At 40.6% G+C, this 24,656-nt stretch overlaps 2 protein-coding genes across 4 annotated transcripts in view; one reads left to right on the top strand and one right to left on the bottom strand.

Annotated features, from left to right (window-relative positions):
- The window catches only part of ELMOD1 (ELMO domain containing 1), a 270,336-nt gene that overhangs the window by 81,961 nt on the left and 163,719 nt on the right, over nt 1-24,656 (top strand). The window lies entirely within an intron of this gene.
- Nucleotides 1-24,656, bottom strand: part of CWF19L2 (CWF19 like cell cycle control factor 2) — a 97,552-nt gene that overhangs the window by 57,467 nt on the left and 15,429 nt on the right. For 2 of the 3 annotated variants that reach the window (XM_049823542.1, XM_049823543.1), the window contains exons 2-9: nt 24,377-24,487; nt 23,496-23,615; nt 21,987-22,094; nt 19,507-19,626; nt 18,042-18,135; nt 16,784-16,899; nt 7,725-8,443; nt 2,436-2,532 (exon numbers count right to left, since the gene is read on the bottom strand). In XM_049823542.1, the coding sequence (XP_049679499.1) occupies nt 2,436-2,532; nt 7,725-8,443; nt 16,784-16,899; nt 18,042-18,135; nt 19,507-19,626; nt 21,987-22,094; nt 23,496-23,615; nt 24,377-24,487 (1,485 nt within the window). The remainder of the gene's footprint in view (nt 1-2,435; nt 2,533-7,724; nt 8,444-16,783; nt 16,900-18,041; nt 18,136-19,506; nt 19,627-21,986; nt 22,095-23,495; nt 23,616-24,376; nt 24,488-24,656) is intronic. The other variant, XM_049823544.1, reaches the window with a different exon arrangement.

Genomic DNA, 24,656 nt, shown 5'->3' with positions numbered 1-24,656 from the left:
GCCATTTCATTGATTGGACTCCAACAATCATTCCTATACTTGCCACCCCAAAATTAAGTCATTTGATCAACACCAAGCAGCAAGTCACTAACGAAAACAGATTCAGAATTCATTTGTCCTACATGGTCAACCTTGAGCTCTGGCTACCAGGACAGGCGGTTACATAACCATCTGTTCCAGTGTGTGGGGATGAACTTGTTTAAACAAGCTGCCTTTTCAATTTGAACAGAGAAGGTCCATGAAAATATATTTAAACAGCAACAAGGCAAAAATTAGCTATTTTATTATTTATACTATGTTTGGTTTGTGGTATTTTTTTTAATTAGGCTAATTCAGAGTGCAGATGTAGAAAAATATGTATATAAAATTAACAGTAAAATGGTAATGTTTGCCTCTTCTACATTATTTTGGTCAAAACGGTATAATAATAAAAGAATCACACTCTCCCCACAGAACACCTCTATATTTTTATTCAGATTACTCTTATTCGGTTACTGTCAGGTTGAAAAGAAAAAACTCACACTTGTGCCCAAACTTTTATTTGGACAATGCTATTGAAGCTGAGCAGTAGAATAAAAGAAGTTTACAAATTTTTGCTGCTCTCCATGAGAGTCTTTGGAAAACTTTCCCCTCCCCAGTACTTTATGGCAAGTAGTGTACAGACAGCTTCAATCATTTTCCCCTGTAGGAAAATGCCTTAAAATAATTATCCTAAGTGACTGTTACGGCTGTGACGAGCTGACTCCAACCCCCACCCCGTTTCCCTGCACGTTTCCCTGTGCGGGAGGAGGTGGAGAGAACCAGGAGTGGGGCTGAGGCGGGAAGGAGGGAGGGGTGGGGGGAAGGTGTTCTAAGGTTTGGGTTTACTTCCTAATATCCTTTTTTTTATTTGATTTGTAGTAAATTAAATTGATTTTGTTTCTTCCTCAAGTTGAGCCTGTCTTTTGCCCATGACCACAAGTGAGGAATGATCCCTCCCAGTCCTTATCTCGACCCACAAGCTTTTCTTCGTATTTTCTCCTCATCCCACTGTGGCCGGGGGTGGGGGGTAAGCGAGCAGCTGCATGGTGCTTTGTTACCGGCTGGGCTGAAACCACGATAGTGACTAACGCCAGTCCTGCATTAGACAAACCTATCATGTAATTACATTCATAAACAGATTTTTTCCTCACTAGTATTTTTTTTTTATATTAACTAGGACAACTACAGATTAAAACATGGAGGCATCTATTTAAATCATTAACATTCAGAATTCATAATATAAAATCGGTTTGAAAAGAAAATATTTGTAAGATGGACACTCTACTAACAAAATGTTATGTGACAAGGGCTTTCACAAAGACCAACACCATGTCCTAATCCAGCAATAAATTTGTATGCCAAATACCCTAAAACTTCCCACAAATCAAAGAATTGATGGCTCCCGGGAAATACTAATTTGGCACTTGAAGTTGTAACATGTCTTATTACTTCTTAGGGGTGCCAATATTCTGTCACAAGAGGCAAGGTAAACAGGTGCACTAAGAACGTTTAAAAGAAAAAAAAAAGGCCAATAGTGATAGGATTCACTTCTAAGAGGTGTTATTGTATTATATCCTTCAAAAAATTTCAGCAATACTTCTTAAGAGCAGCTATTCAGAGCAAGCACTTGTAAAACATAGCTTAAAAACCTAACAGACTATGACCTTGCTGTAACTGAAACTTTCAGGCAGTACTACTGAATGCAATTAACTCACTATAGCCATACTTAATGTAATTAAAAAAATACACTTCTAGAGCTTGGACTGTTCCAAAAGAGTGAAATTCTTCATCCTTCAGGTTGCTGTCTGAAACAAGCCTCCTAAAGCAACTTTAAACCTGCAGCTGATTATCTCAGCTCCATGGACCCAGTCTCACCCAGGGCAGACATTCTGTGAAGCTGACTACAAAGGATTACATAGTTGTTCTCATTGCAGGGCTGGATGCAATGGCCTATGCAGTTCCTTTCAGTTTTATATTCCTGTATCATAATTAATAAGTATGCTTATACAGCAGAGCTATGGACCACAAGCATCTAGTTGTGACAAAGTTGGTGAAATAACAAAAGCTCCAGACACTGCCGACCTTGTAACACAGAGTGGAAGCTTTGTAGTTTTCACCTGCTCCCTGCTTAATAAAAAGACATTCAATCCTATAAAAAAAGGTAGAGGACAACTGGGTTTGGATATGCTGCCCAGCCTACAAAACCTGGGGACCTGAATCCTCTATTCTAGTCTATGAACCACTGCGTTTAAAGCAGAAGTTACAGTAAAAGCAGTTTCTTCAAATCCTACATGATCAAATTTTGCAGGACTTTATTTGTTTGAATCAATACTTTTTTTTTTTAAAACAGCTAAATCACTGTGAGCTTTGAAGAAAAATTGCAGAAAATCATGACAATTTTTCAAAGACGTTACCATGTCTCCCACGAGTTCTGCTTTCACAATCCTCGCTCCCAGTCTGTTCATCTCCTCTTCACTAAGGACCCGAGGCGGCTCATCCTTTGATGTGTATCTGTAAAACACCAGCAGTACTAAACCCATAAAAAAAACAATGCAGTATTCACCTGTGTAATTAAGTATTATGTGTCTAGTGTACTGGTACATATGCTTCTATTGTCAAAATAATTGATCAACATACCGTAAAAATATATTTGCAGTCAGAAGTTGTCAAAGACTCTGAAACTAAAAAGCTTGAATGAAAATTTTTATGAGTATGTTTCCTTTTACTTTTGAGATCAATTAAAATGAAAAGCACTATCCATGAACATTTTCTCAGCATTAAAAAACAGTCAAGAGATAGTAGCAGTTATAAGCAAACGAAAAGCAAGGAAAAGAGGAGCAGAAAGAGTAATTTAAACCCACTCTGTAATTCTCCTTTCTGACTTTGGTCATGCTTTTACTTCTCAGCTCCAGCAAAATCACCTGTTTCCCAGTTCTTCTATATGCCAAATGGCCTTCCATCCCATGAAAACTACTTAAATGCCCATACTTATCTGCTCACAGTACAATCTTTGCTTTTAAAGATGATAAGGCTGATATGGTAGAGTTTCCATGGAAAATTAACTGGTACAGTTTTTAAAATATGAAGTCACCCTAGAGAAGCTACAGCTAGTAATAAATAGTATTTTATCTTACTTTTAATATTAAAAGGTCAGTGTATGAGTTCTTATGATAATAAATAAGGTCTCTAAGAATTATTGCAGGGAGGCAAACAAGTTTGGCTCTTTTTCTCTAACTCTAGGGAAGACTAAAACCAACTAAAAATATCTTATAACTCTAAACCACAAAAGAGACATAAGAATACAGTTATGATATTGGTTCCTGCTATTAAAAGAGAGCGAGAGAATTCACTCATTACTCAATATGGTTAAACCCTGTAGGATTTGAAGAACGGGAGAACTTTGTAGATGGTGTCATCTTTAACTGCCAGATCTCCCCAGCCCTGAGGAAATTACTAAAGTTACGTTTGTCTGTCTTGAAGATGCCCAATCCAAAACCCCAAAACTCAGCAGAAACATTTACATTAACTTCACCAGAAACAGAGTCCTCAAAGATGAAGTTTTCACATCTACTTAACCTGTATTTTTCAAAACAAGGCAGACTATTTCAATAAAGGGACCAAGAGGTGATTATTATTTCATATATGCTTTTTTTAAGCAGTGCTAGCAGTTGAATCATTGTCTGAACTTTTTGAGACTAGAGATATTGTTTTGATTTGCTTTTTATCTTGTCTCAAATTAAACTCTGAAGCAGTCACATTAAGTGCGATTTTCAGCAAACACTAGCTGGATGGACTTTTCCTCTAGGGAGATCCCTTGGACATCCAGTCAGCACTTTTAATTAACCTGTGTCATAACTGTCCAAAAGACTTTGCTTTATAGGCTAAAGAAACTCTCTGTGGTTTAGAAGAGATAAAACTTAAAAGGTACATTGTCAGCATGAGAGATGAGGAACTGAACTAGCAACACCTATTAATCCAAGCCTTCACGTCGATGACAATTTACTTTTTGTGATTGACTGACACCACTGAAAGAGTACACGTATTACAAGACTTGAAACTTTAAGAAGAAAAAGAAAGCAGCAGCTTATAAATTATTCCCAACAGATAACTGCCCCACATAACCAAACCTGAAATGTTCCAAAAGCCAGAATTCTACAACATTCTACCAAAAAAAGACAATTCTCACTGAAGGAAACAGGAAGACAGGTCATGCACAATCTCAAACACACAGAAGCTTTGGAGTTAAGAGCCAGCTTAAAGGAACTTGGAAACAAATAAGTCAATAAGCAGAGGCTATATGGTTTTCCAGGCCTAAGTAATCTCCACTTTACTAATAAATCAGCTCAGTAATTGTATTGCCTAAGAAACACAATTAATATATCAAAGATGATGCACAATTGGGTTTAACAGTACTAAACCAGAAAACACATGCAAAAGAAAATATCAGCTAAATAGTTTCTATGCTTAGTTCTCCTCTGTGAGGAAAAGAAAATAATTGTCTACCATAATAATTTAATTCTTTGAACTCGAATAAGCAAACCACTTCCATACAAAATCTAGTTTCCCCAAATTTGCAGCTCTGTCCAGTGACAATTAGCATTGCACTTACTACATGTGGTAACCAAAAGCTAAAAGGTACAGGCTTTGTACTTGCAATTAAAAAGTGAATCACCATTGTTTAACAAAAAAATAAGACTGTAGAGGAGTAGTTGCCTCTTTTAAGGTAGCAAAAATGAGGCAATGGTATAACTAACTTCTGCTCAACAACTAAATGCTTTAGTAGGTCTGGCTGGGATGGAGTTTATGTTCTTCATAGCAGCCCGTACGGTGCTGTACTTTGGACTTAACTGGTGATAGAATTGATAATATACCATTGTTTGGGCTGTTGCTGCACAGTGCTTACACAGCCTCAAGACCTTCTCCATTTCTGGCTTTGCACCCCCACCAAGTAGGCTGGGGTGGGCAAGAGGCTGGGAGGAGACACATCCAGGACAGCCGACCAGAAGTGGCCAAAGGAGGCTATTCCATGCCACATAACGCCACACTCAGCAATAAAAGCTAGGGAGCACAGTCTTTCCAACGTAGCTGCTGATCAGAGACTGGTTGGGCATCAGTATGCTGGTGGGAGGTGGTGAGTGACTGACTACCTTTGCATCCCTTATTTTTGTCTCTTTCCTTAGCTTGTTAAACTGTTTTCAGTACATGAGTTTTTCTCCCTTTTGCTCTCCTGATTCCCTCTGCAGGAAAAAGAATGCACAAGCAGCTGGGTATGCACTTAGTTGCTTGCTAGGGTCAACACAGGACACACACAAAGGAACACCCAGCTCCACACTCCCCCCCCCCTCCCCCCCCAAAAACCCAAACAAAAACAAAAACCAAAAACCCACAGTGCCAGGTCTTCACATGGTCTCTCTCACTCAGTCTCTGTATTTTGAACAATCACCAGTCCAAACCAGTAGTTCACTACAGTCAAATAAAAGTATACTGGTTGTCAGAACTCCTGTTTGCTATCAGCTGTGTGACACAGCTGTTAGATCTTGTTTCCTCCTTTCAGGAGTCATGGAGAAAACAAAACTGAGAATGAAGGTAGACTCACTAAAGGATTATATGTTATTTACACAGATTATTTGCTGCTAATCAGTGAAGTATTTGGTTTTGTTAAAAAGGTGCATGATATTTAAAGATGAAGGATAAGGCTCTAACCACACATAATTGTGCCTTTTTATGTGCCCAAAAAAGAAGCTTCTTAACAGGGTGGGGTTTTTTCCAGACATATAGTTCTGAGTGTATATTTTCATTTTCATGGAGTCTGTGCCTGAACTGCAGCACAGATGCACTCTCCCAGCTCACCACAGCATCCCTCCTTACATGAATACCTATGTTTCCTTATGTAAACCAATGCATTACCCAAGGCAGGCAAAGAACAACTGTGGATTGTGCAGATCTTGCACCTGAACAAAGTCATGAACAAACCTGAACTCAAGAGCTGAGGGAGTCTCACAGGCCCCAGCTCAGACACACTGTGAATCGCTCTTATCAGGAGTTGACAAAGTGCACTTAAGTAGTAAACCCCAGGTGCTTCAGGGCAGTAACTATTTGGGCAGTATCTAGAAAAACAGAGGATCACTAAATTCCAGTGTCGAATAATGTCTCATACACCACAGGCTTACTGCTACAATATTTTTTTTCAGAGTAACTAAAACAACTATAAAGATAATATTTCTCATTTTCCAGCAAAATAACACCTAGCCAAATACTAAAACAAACAATAAAACAAGACATGACAAACACTTATGAGTGGGACTTCCCATAGTGCATACAAACTATTCATGCCAGAATCGGGAACTACTCCTGCCATGATGTATACTCCTGCCATGATGTATATTCAAATGCACGGTTTTTAAAAATAAATAAATAAATAAATTAGATTAGGTGAACATCATGCAAACAATTTATCTTCCTGCTATCAAAGAAAATGTAGATTTAATTGGCTCCTATCAAAGTAGAAAATACAGCAAGTAAAAATCTGGAAAAACCCAACCTATACAGTACAAAGAATTGTGTAGACTAAGCTACCTGTTCCTGGTTAGTCATGCAGTACTCATTAAATATACCATATTTCTTTGCAAATACACAGTGAGGTGTCTGCAAGTACTACACACAGGACCAGTTATAAATAAAATAAATACTTTTAAGGTATCGCCTTGTTATTAGAATCCAAAAATTAAACATTAAAAGTAAATTCATAACCCTGCTATAAGAAGTTTTTTCTGCAAGTAACTGATATAAGCATATAAGAAAGAAGGAATTACGCTTGATCATATTTCATCAAATGTTGTTTCCAACTAAATCATACCATCCTTCTTACATACTCTGACCAAAAATATTTACTTGTCCAGCTTTCCCAAGCAATTAAATAACACCATCCTGACTATAAAATACTTCTGCATGTGCCTACCTATTATTGGGAAGATCTGAAGGAAAGCATTCACAGTAATAACCACACTACTTGTATCACTGGAAGAACCAGCAAACTGGTAATACTGGAAAACAGGTGGCCTCGCGTAGAGCAAAAGCTCAGTTGTCCACAACTTTTCTGACCACCTCTCCTTACTACTCTGTTTTCTTTCACTAAAGCAAGTCAGACAAACTGAAATTCCTACTGCATATTAGTTTGCATTTCCCTTGCCACTCATATTCATCTTTCCTCTTTTCCACAGAAAATGCACTTTTCTAATCAATACCTTCTATTATTTTTCATATGCTAGTACTTCAGCATATGATTTCATCTCACAGATGGCACATCTATCCCTGCTGTATTAATTAATTCAGTTTTTCATCAGCATTTTCTAACATTTCAAGTTTGTCTTTTATGAATTCAACAACAGTTAAGATACTGTTTTGCAGGTTTTTACCTAAGAGGCCAATTTTACTGCAGTGTGAACTAACATTAGAAAGAAGCAGAAAATAATCTATCATTAGCAATTCTCAAATACGCTGAGGAGACAGGACAAGTAGGGGCTGTTCATTACTTCTACAGTGGTCTGTTTTAGCTGCCCCTAGCTGGGAGGCTAGCCTCCTCCTGACTAAAGAGATATGGTATGATCACATCTAATACTGTCACAAAGAAGATAGAGTTTCTGGTATACTTTACCATGAAAAATACAGCAAATAAAAGACAAGTAAAAATGTTTGTAAAATACCTAGAACATGATGTTTTAATGTCAGATAACATTCGTTTCTTCTCAGCGATATCACTTGGGTACTCCTGTTGCAACTTCTGTTTTTCATCACTTGGAGTTATTTCCCAACTATTGTCATCAATTTGTTCCCTAGTACCTGATGATTTTTGATCAAACATTAATTTCTCATTGTCATCTTCTGTGCATGTTTTGGTCCACAGTGCAGTATCCTCACTAGGTTTTTGAAAACGGCTGCTCAAAGACCTATGAACTGGCAGTTTGGAAGAGGACTGCTGTGACCTGTAGTCTCTAGGTGCACTGTAAGACAATAAATCATCTTCAGAGGGTTTCAGAAATTTTTGTTTCATGTTGCTTAGAGACGAACTCTTTTCCTGACTTTGTTTTTCATCAGAGTGTTTTTCTGCTTTGGAGCTGTAGCCTCTGAATACTGAGTCTGTGCTACAGTGTCCACATTCTTGGTCTTCTCCTGACATACCTCTTGTGTAACCTTTGTCTTCTTGTGCCCATCCCTTGCCATACTTCTCCCTAGTATAACCCCCAAACACATTCCTGTTTCTATCATCTTCATCTCGTGTCTCCTTTTTCATATGCTGCTCTTTCTTTTCTTTCTCACTTTCTGAATAGTCAGTTTTCTTCCATCTTCCACTTCGATAATAATTTTTCTTTCTGGATGCAACTTCTTCAGCTTCTTCTAATCGTGACTGAAATACCTCCATTGACTATAAGAAAAAATAAAAAAAAGTCATGCTGCTTTTAAGATCATGGGGTATCGTGAAGCTCCCTACAAAATTATTACAAGAAAGGCACCATTCTGTGAAAATGAGTCACTGTGCAAAGGGCAAGGCATGAACCATGGAGTGGAAAAGTAGTATGAAAAATGGAACTTACAGCCTCGTGTCTAAGACTGTCTGTTGGGAAGGCTTTCTGCTCCCTTCTCTTGGACTATTTCTAAATTTCATCCCGTGGCTCTAAAGTAAAGTGCTAAAGCACTCCTAGGAACAGGGACCAAAGCCTCAGAACTGTCTCCTCCTGGCAACCTGGAGATTAGGGGCTTGAGCTAGGGAGAAAGGCTTCCTCTTTCTTACTCAATAACTTTGCATTTATGCTGGCCAGGTGTTCAGCTTCCATAAAACCAATGGGTGTTCCCACTAAACCATTTTACAATCTAGTTAAACTCTTAAAAACACTGGAGAGTGGGTTCAAAAACTAGCTTGAAACAGGCTTTGAACCCGTCTCAGGTTCTGGACAAATACTCTATCCATTAGGCAATTATGCAAAGTGTGGCCTGTTCCTCTTCCCTCTTTTAAGGTGAATTAAAAGCCACCAACTACTTTTTTCTTTTTTTTTTTTTTTTTTTTTTTTTAATTTTTTCCTCAAAACATTACATACTGAAGCAAATCAGGCAGGGATCTCTTTCAATCACTATGCTGTACTTTAGCAGCCAGAGTGGTTCATGCTGTTTCAACTCCAGTTTCCTGAGAAAGATTCTTAAAAATAATATTCTTTACAATCACTGGCACTGAATAATTTCTACCAGCACTGACCATGTTGGTTCTTTCACTCAGAAGTGACTACAGTTCAGTTAAAAGACAATAGTATGAAGTCATACTGTCTTATCCAAGATTTCCACAACGAAACCAGCCCAATCAAAAAACCCACAGAAAACTCAAATGTAACACTATGGCCAAGATTTAACACCCCACCCCTTTGACCAATGCTTTCAAAGACAATAATAAAATATGTAAAGGGGGCAAGCTTTAAAGAGTTAATATTGTTATGGCAGACTGTTTCATTAAAAATAAATTTTGAAGACTTTTAAACCCTTCAGAAGCAAGCAGCTTTCTCAGTGTAGCTGGACTGAGCAGATCACAAGTGGCCAGAAGATTCATAGTAGGTAAAATCTGACACAGCTCTCAAAATTATCTTGGCACTATTATTATCCACAACATGCATTATTACCGACTACATGCAGGAGAACGAAATATCTTTTCTAGTTGTATTGGGTCTGGCTGAGATGGAGTTAGTACTCCCTATAGCAGCCCTCATAGCACTGTGCTCTGCAGCTCTGTAGCTAGAAAGGTGTTGATAACACACCAGTGTTTTGGCTACTGCTGAGCAGCGCTGGCACAGCATCAAGGCTGTCTCTCCAACATTTTTGCCCTCCCCTCAATGGCAGGCTGGGGCAGGGCAAGATCTTGGGACGGGACATAACCAGGACAGCTGACCTAAACTAACCAAACAGATATTCCATACCATATGACGTCAGCTCAGATATAAAAGCTAAGTGAAGGGAGACGGGGGTGTGGACATTTTTGTCTTCCGGAGCAAGCACTACGCGTACTGGAGCCCTGCTTCCCAGGAAGTGGCCAGACATCGCCTGCTGATGGGAAGTAGAGAGTAACATCATTTGTTTTTTTCTTTGCTTTCGCGCGCAACCTTTGCTATCGTTTTATTAAACTGCCCTTATCTTGACCCACGAGCCTTTCGTTATATTTTTCTCTCCCCCGTCCAGCTGAGAAGGGGGAGTGATAGAGCGGCTTTGGTGGGCACCTGGTATCCAGCCAGGGTCAACCCACCACAGTCCTTTTTGGCGCCCGAACAGGGACACGACAACGGCAGTTTTGCATTAAGCGTTCTATAGCTAGTTATTAAGTGGCAAGCTCCTGTGCAGGTCACAGAGCTTGTTAGCTGCTTGCTTATCTCTAGCTTGCTGAGTTTGGGAACATGTTAATGCAAATAATGGCTGTGTGCTTTGTCCTGGCACTGATGGCTTTGTTGTGCTGTGGGAGTTATCTTGTGTGGAGAATGAAGGAACGTGGGAACGTGCTAATACAAATAGTGTCTATGTGCTTTGTCCTGGCAGTGATGGCTTTGCTGTGTTGTGGGAGCTATCTTGTGGAGGAGATGAGGGAACACATCTCCCTCTCCCTACCAGGCATTGATGTGAATGGTTTTATTATGCAGGCTCCCGAGGTCCTTGTTCACCCTTACGTGAGCTGTTCAATACTAATAATTAATACTGGTGGCATATTATGGGTATTGTGGAACCTGGTCTCTTCCTGGTATAAGAGGAGGCAAGTTTTAGGTGAGGCAATATTGAAATGTGCCCTCAAGCGACCAGTCCCTGGGTGGCAGGGTATATGGAAGGATTTGGGCAGATTCCTAGGACGGTTATCACCTCCCATAATCTGGGATTTTACATCCGAACAGACAAGTAACCCTGGCAAACTGACACGTCACCTGATAGAAGGGTGCCTTGCCTATCCCAATGAAAACCAGCAGCTTCTTGCACTGTACTGGGGCCTGGCCTATGCCTACCGAGCCACAGTTCAATACTCTCAGAGGACCATGGTTGAGGCAGGGACCCAGACTGCATCTAAGGACACGATGCTCGAGATAGGGACCCAAACAACAACTACAGTAATTGCCCCAGTAGTGAAACGGAAACAGTGGACAAGGAGATCAACGGGTCCATACCATCGATTAGTGAGGGAAGAAGAAGAAGAGGAAAGGCTTGATTTAGAAGCTGGTCCTTCGATAAGGAAATTGGAGGAAGGAGTGAGGGAACTTAAACAAGAAGCAGAAACTACCCGGTCCCTGACGTCCTCAGAACTTCGGGACTTGCGGAAAGATTACAGCCGCCAGCCAGGTGAGCGGATTGCTGCCTGGCTGCTCCGATGCTGGGATAACGGGGCTGATAGTCAGCTACTGGAAGGCAAGGAAGCGCAACAGCTGGGATCCCTCGCTAGAAACCGGGGAATTGAAAGAGGAATTGGGAAAGAGGCAGCAATTTGCAGTCTCTGGAGCCGGCTCCTCTCAAGTGTGAAGGCAAGATATCCATTCAAGGAAGATCTTGTAAATTCATCAGAAAAGTGGACTACTGCAGATGAAGGCATTCAGTACCTGAGAGAGTTAGCAGTGGTGGAAGTCATCTACAGTGATCTAGATGACGAGGAAGTTTCCAAAGACCCAGAGGATGTCCTGTGCACACGAGCCATGTGGCGAAAGGTGATTCAAGGTGCCCCAGCGTCGTATTCTAACAGCTTGGCAGCAATGTATTGTCCAGATATGGAAACACCAACTGTGGAGAAAGTGTCGTCTTGGCTCCAAAACTTTGAGGAAAATCTCTGTGTCTCCTCATCCCTACAGGACAGTGCCTTGGCTGTTAGGGATGCTCCAAGAAATCAGTTCTCCCCTGCCCCAGTCAGAGGGAAAGGGAGCCCTAGGCGTATGCCACGTGGTACACTCTGGTTCTTCCTGCGTGACCAAGGGGAGGACATGAGGAAGTGGGATGGTGAACCCACCTTTAAGCTGGAAGCCCGCGTACGTGAACTGAGAGGGAAGACAGCTGTTAAGAAGGGGTCACCCAAGAAGAAGGCTGTCAGCGTAGTTGCTGTAGAGGCCCAAGAAGGCACTCAGCGATCCTCCAGGCATAGAAGAACTGAAAACACCTCCCTTGATTCTGGTGAGGGGACTTCTGGTCTGGTACCGCAAGGATCGGACAGTGAATATTCTGATGAGGAACAGCAATAGAGGGTCCCTGCCTTCGGCCAGGAGAAGGAAAGGGATGATCGGATATACTGGACTGTGTGGATTCGATGGCCTGGCACATCAGACCCACAGAAGTATAAGGCTTTGGTAGACACTGGTGCACAGTGTACACTGATGCCATCAGGATACAGGGGCACAGAATCCATCTGGATCTCTGGAGTGACAGGGGGATGCCAAGAATTGACTATACTGGAGGCTGAAGTGAGCTTGACAGGGGACAAGTGGGAAAAGCACCCCATTGTGACCGGTCCAGAGGCCCCTTGTATCCTTGGCATAGACTACCTCAAGAGAGGGTACTTCAAGGACCCAAAGGGGTGCCGGTGGGCTTTTGGTGTAGCCACTGTAAATGCAGAGAAGATCAAACAGCTATCTACCCTGCCTGGCCTCTCGGAAGATCCCTTTACTGTGGGATTGCTGCAAGTTGAAGAACAGCAGGTGCCTATCGCTACCAGGACAGTGCACCGTCGGCAATACCGGACAAACCGAGACTCCCTGGCTCCCATCCATGAGCTGATTCATCACCTAGAGAGCCAAGGAGTCATCAGCAAGACTCATTCACCTTTTAATAGTCCTATATGGCCAGTGCAGAAGTCTGATGGAGGATGGAGGTTAACAGTAGATTATCGCGGCCTGAATGAAGTGACACCGCCATTGAGTGCTGCTGTACCAGACATGTTAGAGCTTCAATATGAACTGGCATCAAAGGCAGCCACATGGTATGCTACAATTGATATTGCCAATGCATTTTTCTCCATTCCTTTGGCAGCAGAGTGCAGGCCACAGTTTGCTTTCACATGGAGAGGTGTCCAATACACCTGGAATCGGCTGCCCCAGGGGTGGAAGCACAGCCCTACCATTTGTCACGGATTAATCCAAATGGCACTGGAACAAGGCGATGCCCCTGAACATTTACAATACATAGATGACATCATCGTATGGGGCAACAAGGCAGAAGAAGTGTTTGAGAAGGGAAAAAGAATAATTCAGATTCTTCTGAAAGCTGGTTTCGCCATAAAGAAAAGTAAGGTCAAGGGACCTGCACAGGAGATTCAGTTCTTGGGAATAAAATGGCAGGATGGTCGCCGTCATGTCCCTATGGATGTGGTTAACAAGATAGCAACTATGTCTCCACCAGCTAACAAGAAAGAAACACAAGCTTTCCTAGGCCTTGTGGGGTTCTGGAGAATGCATATTCCAGGTTATAGTCAGCTTGTGAGCCCTCTCTATCGAGTAACGCAGAAAAAGAACTATTTTGAATGGGGCCCTGAACAACAACAAGCCTTTGAGCATATCAGACAGGAAATAGCTCGTGCAGTAGCTCTTGGGCCCGTCCGAACAGGACCAGATGTACAAAATGTACTCTACACTGCAGCTGGGGAACATGGTCTCACCTGGAGCCTGTGGCAGAAAACACCAGGAGAAACCCGAGGTCGACCATTAGGGTTTTGGAGCCGGGGGTACCGAGGATCAGAAGCTCACTATACCCCGACTGAAAAAGAGATATTAGCAGCATATGAGGGGGTTCGAGCCGCTTCAGAAGTTGTTGGTACAGAAACATATCTCCTCTTGGCACCACGATTGCCCGTGCTACACTGGATGTTCAAAGGAAACATCCCCTCTACACATCATGCAACCAGCGCTACATGGAGTAAGTGGATAGCATTGATCACGCAACGGGCTCGACTGGGGAAATCTAACCGCCCAGGAATTCTGGAAGAGATCATGGAATGGCCAGAAGGCAGAGATTTTGGAGCATCACCTGAGGAGGTGACTCGTGCCCAAGAGGCACCACCATATAATGAGTTATCAGAAGATGAAAGGTGTTATGCTCTGTTTACTGATGGATCCTGTCGTGTGGTAGGGAACCATCGGAAGTGGAAAGCTGCTGTGTGGAGCCCCACACGACAAGTCATTGAGGCCACTGAAGGAGAAGGCGAGTCAAGTCAGTTTGCAGAAGTGAAAGCCATCCAACTGGCTCTAGACATTGCTGAACGAGAAAAGTGGCCGGTACTCTACCTCTATACCGACTCCTGGATGGTGGCTAATGCCCTATGGGGGTGGCTACAGCAGTGGAAGAAGACCAATTGGCAACGCAAGGGTAAACCCATCTGGGCAGCAGCATTGTGGCAGGACATTGCTGCCCGTGTAGAACACATGACTCTAAAGGTACGTCATGTAGATGCTCACGTGCCCAAAAGCCGTGCCACTGAAGAACATCGAAACAATGAACAGGTAGACAAGGCTGCCAAAATAGATATAGCTCAGGTGGACCTGGACTGGGAGCGTAAGGGTGAGCTATTTGTAGCTCGATGGGCCCATGAGACATCGGGACATCTAGGGAGAGATGCAACATATAGGTGGGCTCGTGATCGAGGGGTGGACCTGACCATGGAGGCCATCACACAGGTCACTCATGAATGTGAAACATGTGCTGCAATCAAAAGAGCCACCAGAGTAAAGTCTCCCTGGAACAGAGGGCGGTGGTTGGGTTTTCAATATGGCGAGGCCTGGCAAATTGACTACATTGGACCACTGCCACGAACACGCCAAGGCAAGTGCTACGTACTCACCATGGTGGAAGCAACTACTGGTTGGCTAGAAACATATCCTGTAAACCATGCCACTGCCCGAAACACCATCTTAGGCCTCGAAAGGCAAATTTTATGGCGACACGGTACCCCAGAAAGAATTGAATCAGACAATGGGACTCATTTCCGAAATAACCTTATAAGCTCCTGGGCAAAGAAACATGGCATTGAGTGGGTATACCACATACCCTATCACCCGCAGGCATCTGGAAAAATTGAGAGATATAATGGACTGTTGAAGAGTATGTTGAGAGCGCTAGGCAATGGGACATGGAAGCATTGGGATGCAAATTTAGCAGAAGCCACTTGGCTAGTTAACTCTAGAGGATCTGCTAACCGTCCTGGTCCTGCCCAAACAAAACCCCTACATACTGTGGGAGGAGATAAGGTCCCCGTGGTGCACATGGGGAAGTGGCTGGGGAAGGCAGTGTGGATTGCACCTCCCATGGGAAAAGGCAAACCCATTCGTGGGATTGTCTTTGCTCAGGGACCTGGGTGTACTTGGTGGGTAATGCGGAAGGATGGGGAGACCCAGTGTGTGCCTCAAGGACATTTAACCTTGGGGGAAAAATAATCTGTGATGTGAGTTGTATGTTGCAGGAAGTAATGTAGCAGGAATGACCTGAACTGCAGAGGAGTGAACTTCGCAAGGAACCAGACAAGTGCATCGGTGACCCAAACCAAGCCGACGTTGGTGCCCAACGATTGAACGTACTGCTTCTCCTGTCCTGACCACTCATCTTGATGGATGGGGCCCAAGTCATAACCTGTGTGTGAACATCTGAAGGAGTGGAAGAAGCCCCTGGAATATCTATCTCTTAAAGGACAAGGGATAGTAATTAATAAGAATGTATAAATCTGTACGTTGGGTATAAAAGTTGTTTAAGTATGTAGTTTCAGTTGTAAGTGTTGGTAAGAAAGGATTTCAGTAATGAGAATTAAATACAATAGTATGGTTAGAAGATATCTGTATTAAATTATGTGGGACCTGAGCAGGACGCAAATGGTATGGAATAAGGGGTGGAGATTGTATTGGGTCTGGCTGAGATGGAGTTAGTACTCCCTATAGCAGCCCTCATAGCACTGTGCTCTGCAGCTCTGTAGCTAGAAAGGTGTTGATAACACACCAGTGTTTTGGCTACTGCTGAGCAGCGCTGGCACAGCATCAAGGCTGTCTCTCCAACATTTTTGCCCTCCCCTCAATGGCAGGCTGGGGCAGGGCAAGATCTTGGGACGGGACATAACCAGGACAGCTGACCTAAACTAACCAAACAGATATTCCATACCATATGACGTCAGCTCAGATATAAAAGCTAAGTGAAGGGAGACGGGGGTGGGGACATTTTTGTCTTCCGGAGCAAGCACTACGCGTACTGGAGCCCTGCTTCCCAGGAAGTGGCCAGACATCGCCTGCTGATGGGAAGTAGAGAGTAACATCATTTGTTTTTTTCTTTGCTTTCGCGCGCAACCTTTGCTATCGTTTTATTAAACTGCCCTTATCTTGACCCACGAGCCTTTCGTTATATTTTTCTCTCCCCCGTCCAGCTGAGAAGGGGGAGTGATAGAGCGGCTTTGGTGGGCACCTGGTATCCAGCCAGGGTCAACCCACCACACTAGTATACATCATAATTTTGGAAGCACTTGGGTATTTTGTAACTGGGATCATTTGAACCTCCTGATGTAGAAGCTAAGTATCTTAAATTTGCTATAGGATCCCATATATTAAAAAATATTTAACAAAAAAGATCTAAAAGGCTGGGTAGCTTTAAACTCTTCATAGCTTGAGATAAGCTTCAGAGGCTTTTTTTCCTGCTTTTTCCCTTATATCTTACACTACACATTAAGTATTTGTGCCTTTACATGAAAGTAACCTTTTCCAAGCATCTATTAGTATGACAAAATTTAATTGAAGATCCTTACCCCATATCTCTCAGCTACAATTTCCTCAAAATTTCGTTTCTCTCTCTCAGCTTGCTCCTTCATTCTTTGATATGATTTTTGTAGCCAACTTAACCCAGCATCTTCTACCACTGTAACTAAAGCAGAAAACAATGAGAGGTCATAATTTTATATCTCAATAGTTACTCCCATTTAACCTTACTCTGTACGTGACATTAAACCTTCACCTAAACTTAATGTAAAAATTGAAGGGGTGCAAAAGAAAAATACAATGAATATTATAATAAAATTACATGTTTTTATAAGTTAATGATCGATATACCTCAGTAATACCACTGATTTAATTTAAGCTTCTCCATTTTATCACAGAACACAACAAGCAGTTTACAAGACAGGAGTGGCATATGAGAAGTTGTGGGGGTTTTTTTATGAAATTAAAGAACCTTCTTATTATTTCCACTTTCCATGTCCATTCTTTGGCATACTCCTTACATACAAACAAGTGCATTCTCCTTCTCAGAAAATTAGTGAGTAAACCACTGCTTTCCATTTGAGAAGCTAGCAGAGGTCTTAACATTCAGGACATATACTCACTGATGCCTGTCACCTCTTACAGATGGCTCATCTCTGACTCCTAGAAGTGGGCATGAGGCTAATGGTTTGCAGGACAGACTGTCCACAGGAAAGGCTCCCAAAGACAAAAGCTGGGAACCCTACTGTTCACTGTTGACAGAATACAAGCATCCTTCTTATCACATAATAAACACTTTATGACATTATGAAAAACATTTTTGTAACTGCTCTTGCTGGAAATAGGCAGGATAACCCTAGGGTAAAGAAAGAAGTGAAAAGGTTACAGAAATAATATTTTTCGCAAACTCTGTATCTGTATGGTACTTCATTTTAATGTGACTCAGACTTCTGTGGTTGAATATTTTAAAACTATGATTTGTGTAATGGAATGAAAGGAACCAAATGAGATACAATTTATCTTGTCTTGGTTAAATCATGCTTTCCTTTAATTAGTTCAAAATGGAGAATTTCTGTAAAGATATTGAAGGTCAAACCACTCAAGATTAAAAACCAGTGAAGAGAAATTCTGCAAAACAACATACTATGATGTTAATCCAATATTCACTACTGAATTTTCATCCAAATTTTATTTTTTACATGTTATTCATAATCCCTTTCCATCAACATTAGTAGTAACTTGTTAGCAACACAGAGACCAGAGACTAGAGACAGAAATTTAAGATTATTCCTAGAAGTTGCTGTTTACCTTTCTTAACTGAAGCTGCTTCATCCTTCTCTGGTGGCAAACCTGTACCACCATCTTTCCAATAGGGATTGAGTTCTCTCTCAGATAGCATGGCCTAAAACAGAAATAATTTTGATGTGTGCATAGCATATGGTTTGTATTTTCTATGATACTCGATAAATAAATTTTGTGAGACTTGTGTGGGAATAGAACAGCTTACTCATAACTTGTACTATCTAAACACAGGTAGAAATAAATGTAACTCCACCCTGAGTCAAAGCTCTCAAACATGTGCTTAGTTGGCACCCTTATTACACAGAAGCAGTTCTACTATTTGACTGCATTGCCAGCATAGCAGTAATATGCACTTGTGTCTGAAGCACTGCTGTTATGGGGGCTCTTAGTTTTACCTCAAGTTACTGCTTTTCACCCTCAAACTAGATCTTATTGTGATTCTGTCAACTGACTTCTCTGGAAGCAGGCAAGGAAGTCCACTGGAGAAAAGGGTTGATCATGCATTCCAGCACTGACACTCATCACCACCATTGACATGCTGTATGCATCTGTTGTATATATTGTTTTGGGTATCAAAGAAAGGTCAGACATTCTGGTGTAGAAAACACAAAAGTATAAAACTGGAGAGCACATGGTTGGGTGGGAGAGTCTATAAAAATCATATTCTTCTAGGACCACAAATACATATAAATCATCATCAACCATAAAACACGTGCTGATATTATGGTGATTTAAGATCTCCACATTAAATGGTCCTTCGGCAGTTCAGAAAAAATGCTCAGCAAAAAATTATGCGGGGAAAAAACAAATATCCCTTCTCATAAGACAAATAACCAAAACTATGTTTTCAGATCAGACTACATTGTATTGTATTTAAGGAGCTGAGTGAACAAATGAAGCAGCCAGCAACTATTCGTAAACAGAACTCATGTAATGACAGCAACCCCTTCCCCAGCCAGACCCTGATCCACCCATATATTCATGCACAACTGTGGCATGAAAGTAAAAGCAACTACTCTGAATTCTTTCTTCAGGAAGAAAACAAGCCTCAGCACCCTACACTTTAAACACAGTAACTTAGGTTAGCTTTTATCACACAAAATAATGGTGTTCCCTTCACACACACCATGGGGAAGAAGGCCAGACCAACAGTCTGTCATATTAAGGAAAATATCTCAGAAGCACTTAAAATATTACAGAACTTGGTACTAACAAAACTCGCTTTCTCCTTACCTAGGAGATAGTTTAAAGTCTTTTCTCCACAAGATAAGCCTGCTGTATGAAGCCTTCCTTCCCATCCCAAACAGAACAAATAACTGAACAATTTAATTAAAATCACTATCACACAACACATCAGGCATTAGTTTAAAAACTATACAAACACTTAACATATTTGAACCAAAGCATTGGTTCATTCATCACACAAAATTTAGTAAGATGCAGAAAAAATTGATATATTAATTACTCCTACTTGCTCAAGTTCTTGAGCTTTCTGTCGTTCCAATATTTTTTCTTTGTGTCTTTCACCTCTGACAGCTGCTGCCGATGTGGTTTTCAATGACATAAAGTCTAAATTCATCCATTCTTCTCTCTTTAAAATAAACAGAAAGAATCAGTGTTCATACTTCCAAAAAAAAAAAAAAAAAAAGCATGGGTTAGGCACAAATCAAACCAGTGCAACTACTGACAAATGTTACTTACAATAAACAGTATAGGTTTTACAAACAGATATGAAATACTTTAATGAAAAGCAACTATTAAGAGCCACAATCTTTCAATTATTTAATATTCACTTACACAAAGAAATTTCACAAATGTCTTTCTGTAAATTGAAATCTGCACAATGTATTTAAGACACTAGTAAACACGTGAACCATATAGACTGCTTATTATTTGCTTAAACAAGCACTGTACATCCAGACCAATTCCTTTCCATCTTGCTAATTCTGACTTCATGACCTCTTACATGTCTTCTAGTGTACACAAAATCCACAATCAGTAACTGAGCACAGTTCATACCTCAGATATCTAGGCACTAACTGCACCCTCACACAGTTACACATCTAAATCTTGTGAACTGTACCCACAATAACAGGTAGAAAACTACATTTACAAAACCTAAGCCAGGCCAAGGACATTTTAAAAATGAAGACTACTCTCTAAAGAAAAGCAGCATATAAAAAGCCTAGATACACCTACCACCTTTATATGCACAAAACCTGAAGCCTCGAAAGAAAGCAGTGACATACACATTATAAACTACTCTACAAAAACAAGTATTTGGAACACTTCTGTGGATACTATAGCAACCAAAATGACAAGATTACACCTATTTTGAAACATGTCCTTGCTATAGAGTCTTCATGTCTTCAGTAGGGTTCAAGTCCGAGTTGTCAATCTGAACAGATACCGTATGTCACACTTAAAAATTGTTACTTAAAAATTGTATTACGCAACACACCAGAGAATTTCAAAGGTGAAATACAACATGCCACTTCTCAGACCTCTTCTAGAAAAGAGGAGGAACTGAAAAATAATGTATCTTCAAGTGATTCAATAGGATCTACACCCACATTAGCAAGCAATGTGGATCAACAGAAGCTGATGTGCATGGGACGTCTGGAGGTCATCTGGTCCAACCTGCCTGCTCAAGCATAGCCACCTAGAGTCAGTCGCCCAGGACCATATCCAGATGGCTTGTAAATATATCCAAGGATGGAGATTCCACAACCTCTCCAGCTAACCTGTGCCAGTGCCTGGTCACCCTCACAGTAAATAAAACACTGTTTTCTGATGTTCAGACAGAAACTCCTGTATGTCAGTTTGTGTCCATTTCCTCTGGCCCTGTCACTGGGCACCACCGAAAAGAGCCTGACTGTCTTCTATACAGGCTTCCGATCAGCCATTTGGGGATTATTTTTTTTTTATGTTTAAGCACTTTGGACTAGTCCAAGACTGGTCCTGTGGAGCACTTTAAGTACACTTTGAGAACATATCTTCTAATTCAGTTTAATCCAGCAGAAAATGGATTTACATGCTCCTAGACTTTTTCATAATGTGAGCCGAAATACAAAAAGAAGAGATGACCAGGAGATTCCTTTCAAAAGCACGCTCTGGCTCCAAAAATAAACAAGCCCAGGGCACACATTATACGAGAAATGCTGGGGGGGGGGCGCAGGGGGAACAGGGACAGTTTTGCAGTATAAGTTATCACGACATACATAAGGATTTATATTTCATTACTTTATACTTTTCCAAGAAGATAGATATGATTCAGAGATCCTTTTTAGTTCTCTTAACAAGATGCACAAATTCAGAATGAGAAACAGGAACTTTTTTCAGGAGTGGAATTAGACACTAAATTAAAAATCATCATTTTCACATAACTGAGGATGTCATGATATCTAAGTATGTTTACATTACTAAAATAACAGCAGTTCATTTCAGAATTACTCCATTTTCCAGAATAAACACTGCTTACTGGGCACAGAATTCACACAGGAAGATCAAAAGAGGCATTGATACCATAAATATTGTTGCTGAAATGTTCTACACCTCTCTTCCTTATATCTGTTTAAGCACCACAGAAGCAAAAATTCATTTAACTGTAGAATAGCCACCAAAATTATGCAGAAAAAAATAACGTCTAGTCAAGATCATTAAGTTGACCTCTTCAAGAAAATTAAGCTTAAGTTGCTAGAGCCTCAAAACATGATGAAAGGAATTAGCACTAAGCAATTTTAATTGTAGTGCCTTGTTAAATACTAAGCAAGTATTAGGTAGAGAAGTCTTCCAATGAATGAAATGTAACATTTACCTAGCTAAACAAAGGCATTTGTCTGTAAAATAGGTTTTGTTCAACACACTGCAAAAGAGCTGTCAAGAAACCTAAGCACGTTTCACATTTGGTCAGGCTGAATTTATTTCTAGAGTCCTTATCAGGCTGCTCACCTGCAGGGAGGGATCTTTCACAGCATCTGATTGCTTGTTGACCTTCCAAGCCTTTTCTGTGTTATCTGACTGTGACACATTGGACTCAACCCATTCAACTGAGGAATCCTAAAAATAGAGTTTAAGGTAAAGAACAACAATAACACTTTAACATACTTTTATATGTTGATAAAATGCAACACTTACCAAGTATACTGATAATCAAAATTGATTCTGATTAGCATTACTAATATAATACTGTTTATTATTTTAAAATACTGATAATAAAAATAGAATATTGATATTCCCATAGGAGATTGTTCCTTCATAATCAAAACATTCCACTATACTTCATGAGCGTATCACAGTTATGTAACACTAGTTCATACTGGCAGTTTATTAGCATAACCCTGCTAAAGTTAACTGTCAGAATGAAACCAAAATCAATTGGTTTTATGCCATTAAAAAAACAAAATTTAAAAAAATCTAAATTCATTACTATGTTCTACATTAAAAAAGTAAAATCAGTAACACAGTATAATATAAAGCACTGTACATGCTACCTCCTCCTTTTTTCATATCCAACTTCCTACACTTGCACTTGCCACAGCGTACTGAGATTTTACACTTGAAGCAAATAGGACTCCATTGAACAGAGTTTCTTTGCTATTTACATGAACTTGTCATGGGAATAACAGGATTTGGATCAAAGGTATCAGCCAGGACTGTGTTGTTTCCGAGGTCTCACTGATGTGATCTGAGGGGTTTTGATGACTTCCATGGGAAATGTGGGACATTTGTGCCTAGGGTTACTTCCCACACTGAAAAGCCTAGTTCACCTCTGATATCAGTCCCTGGAAAATAAATCTCGTCATACTGCATGTTCTTTCATTCAATAAGAGAGACTCTCTGAAAATAAAAAAAATCACAGCGCTACCTGACTTGTACCAAAATGCTGGGAGAATGTTTTACACAACATGGTCAGAAAGCAGCACTCAGATTTCTAATACCATCTGTGTACTGTTTTACCCCTCAATGTGAGGGCATCTGTGTCCACATTCAAATGCAGAAGTTTGAGCCTTCCTTCAGATCCACATACAACTCCCATGTTGTTGGGAGTTTCGGTGGCTGAACATCTATGGAAAAAGGCAACAGTAACTCATGCTTAAAATCAAAGTAAAGTATCTGCAATTTTAGACACCCCATTCTACCATATACAACTGACAACAGGGAACCTATGATTTTTTGCACGCTGTCCTAGAATGAGGATTTTTTTTCCAAGTTCTCTCTCCTGAAAAACTGTAAATACCTAATGAGTGACTATTATAAAATTCACAAGCACTCAAATAACAGCATCTTTTAAATTGACTAAATACTCAGTATATTAAAAAGGCAAACTTTGCCTCAGTTTTTCCCAACAGAAAATGGCAAGAATGAGTCTTAATTTTACTAACCATGTGTAGCCACAGAAACTAAAATGGTGCAGGTTTTAAAAATGTCATTTGAAGCACTTTAAAGTTTCTTACTTACTGAAGAACTATCAAGTAAGTCAACCTTCTTTTCAGATTTTTGTTTCTTATTTTTCTTCTTTTCTTTCTTCGCTTTTTTTGAATGTTTATGCTTTTTCTTTTTTTTCTGCACAGAATGTTCCTACAAGTAAATGTTTGTAAATGAGATCCAGTAAACCAAATCACCCACATACAAGAAAAACAATCACAACCTACTTACCAAACCACACTGAAAAAGGTAAAACACACACAGCTGGACATAGCTACATTTTAGTTCTACTACCTTCTCTCTCTTCTATTGGGGGGGGGGGGGTGGGGGGACAGGGATGACGGGACGGGACACCGACACTAGGCACAGGCAGGGAGGGCATGCCTCACATCGGTAATCAATTTTTCTTCCCCCTCTCAGTATCTTTTTTACTGGAACTAAGAAACTATAACTATACATAAAATATCTTCTACACTACTTTTATTTCGGTCAAATCTATTTCCTCGAGAATCACTGCATCATCAATACACATCTGTCCTTTGTTGAAGTATCTGCCCAGATTACTACACTAAAAGGATGCGATATTCAGAGGTTCCATTAAGGCTTCTTGTGTGAATGACCACAAATGGGACTGCTATGAAGCCTTGGAGCCTCCAGATTTCTTCCCATGGGACTATTTTTGTCTGGCAGTGCTTGCTCTTCTGCATTTGCTAAAAATTAAAGCTGGAATTGAATGACAGAAATTTTTCCTCTTTGTGAGTAAAAGATTATTTCCACTTAAAAAAAGCTAATATCAAGCATGAAGAATTAGAAAATCAGGAGTTTTTTAAAGATCATCTTAAAGCCCTCAAAGCCTTCTGTTCAAACATGCTGTAAAGCTAACAACACAATTCAATGATTTACAGTTCCAACACCTTTTCCAGTTGTTCCACACGTCCATTCACATCAGCAAGCATCCATGTATTTTCACCTCGTAGATGCTTTAGCAGCTTGTGCCTCTGCTCCTTTTCATAACTAATTTTGGCCTAAGACAGAGAAGAAAAATAACCAGAGTCCAGCAGCATTTACTGACAGACACACCTTTGTAAGCCACACTGACACAACCATACGCAATGTTGAGAACTGTGCTTGAGAACTTTTCCTTTTAGAGGACTGCAATAAAAATACTTTTGGATTACATGTTAAAGAGGAAAT

Source organism: Accipiter gentilis, chromosome 19 (genome assembly GCF_929443795.1).
Source record: "Accipiter gentilis chromosome 19, bAccGen1.1, whole genome shotgun sequence".
In the NCBI taxonomy this organism is placed as follows: Eukaryota; Metazoa; Chordata; class Aves; order Accipitriformes; family Accipitridae; genus Astur; species Astur gentilis.
Note: the sequence above shows the minus strand (reverse complement) of the source record. Positions and strands in the feature narration are given on the sequence as shown.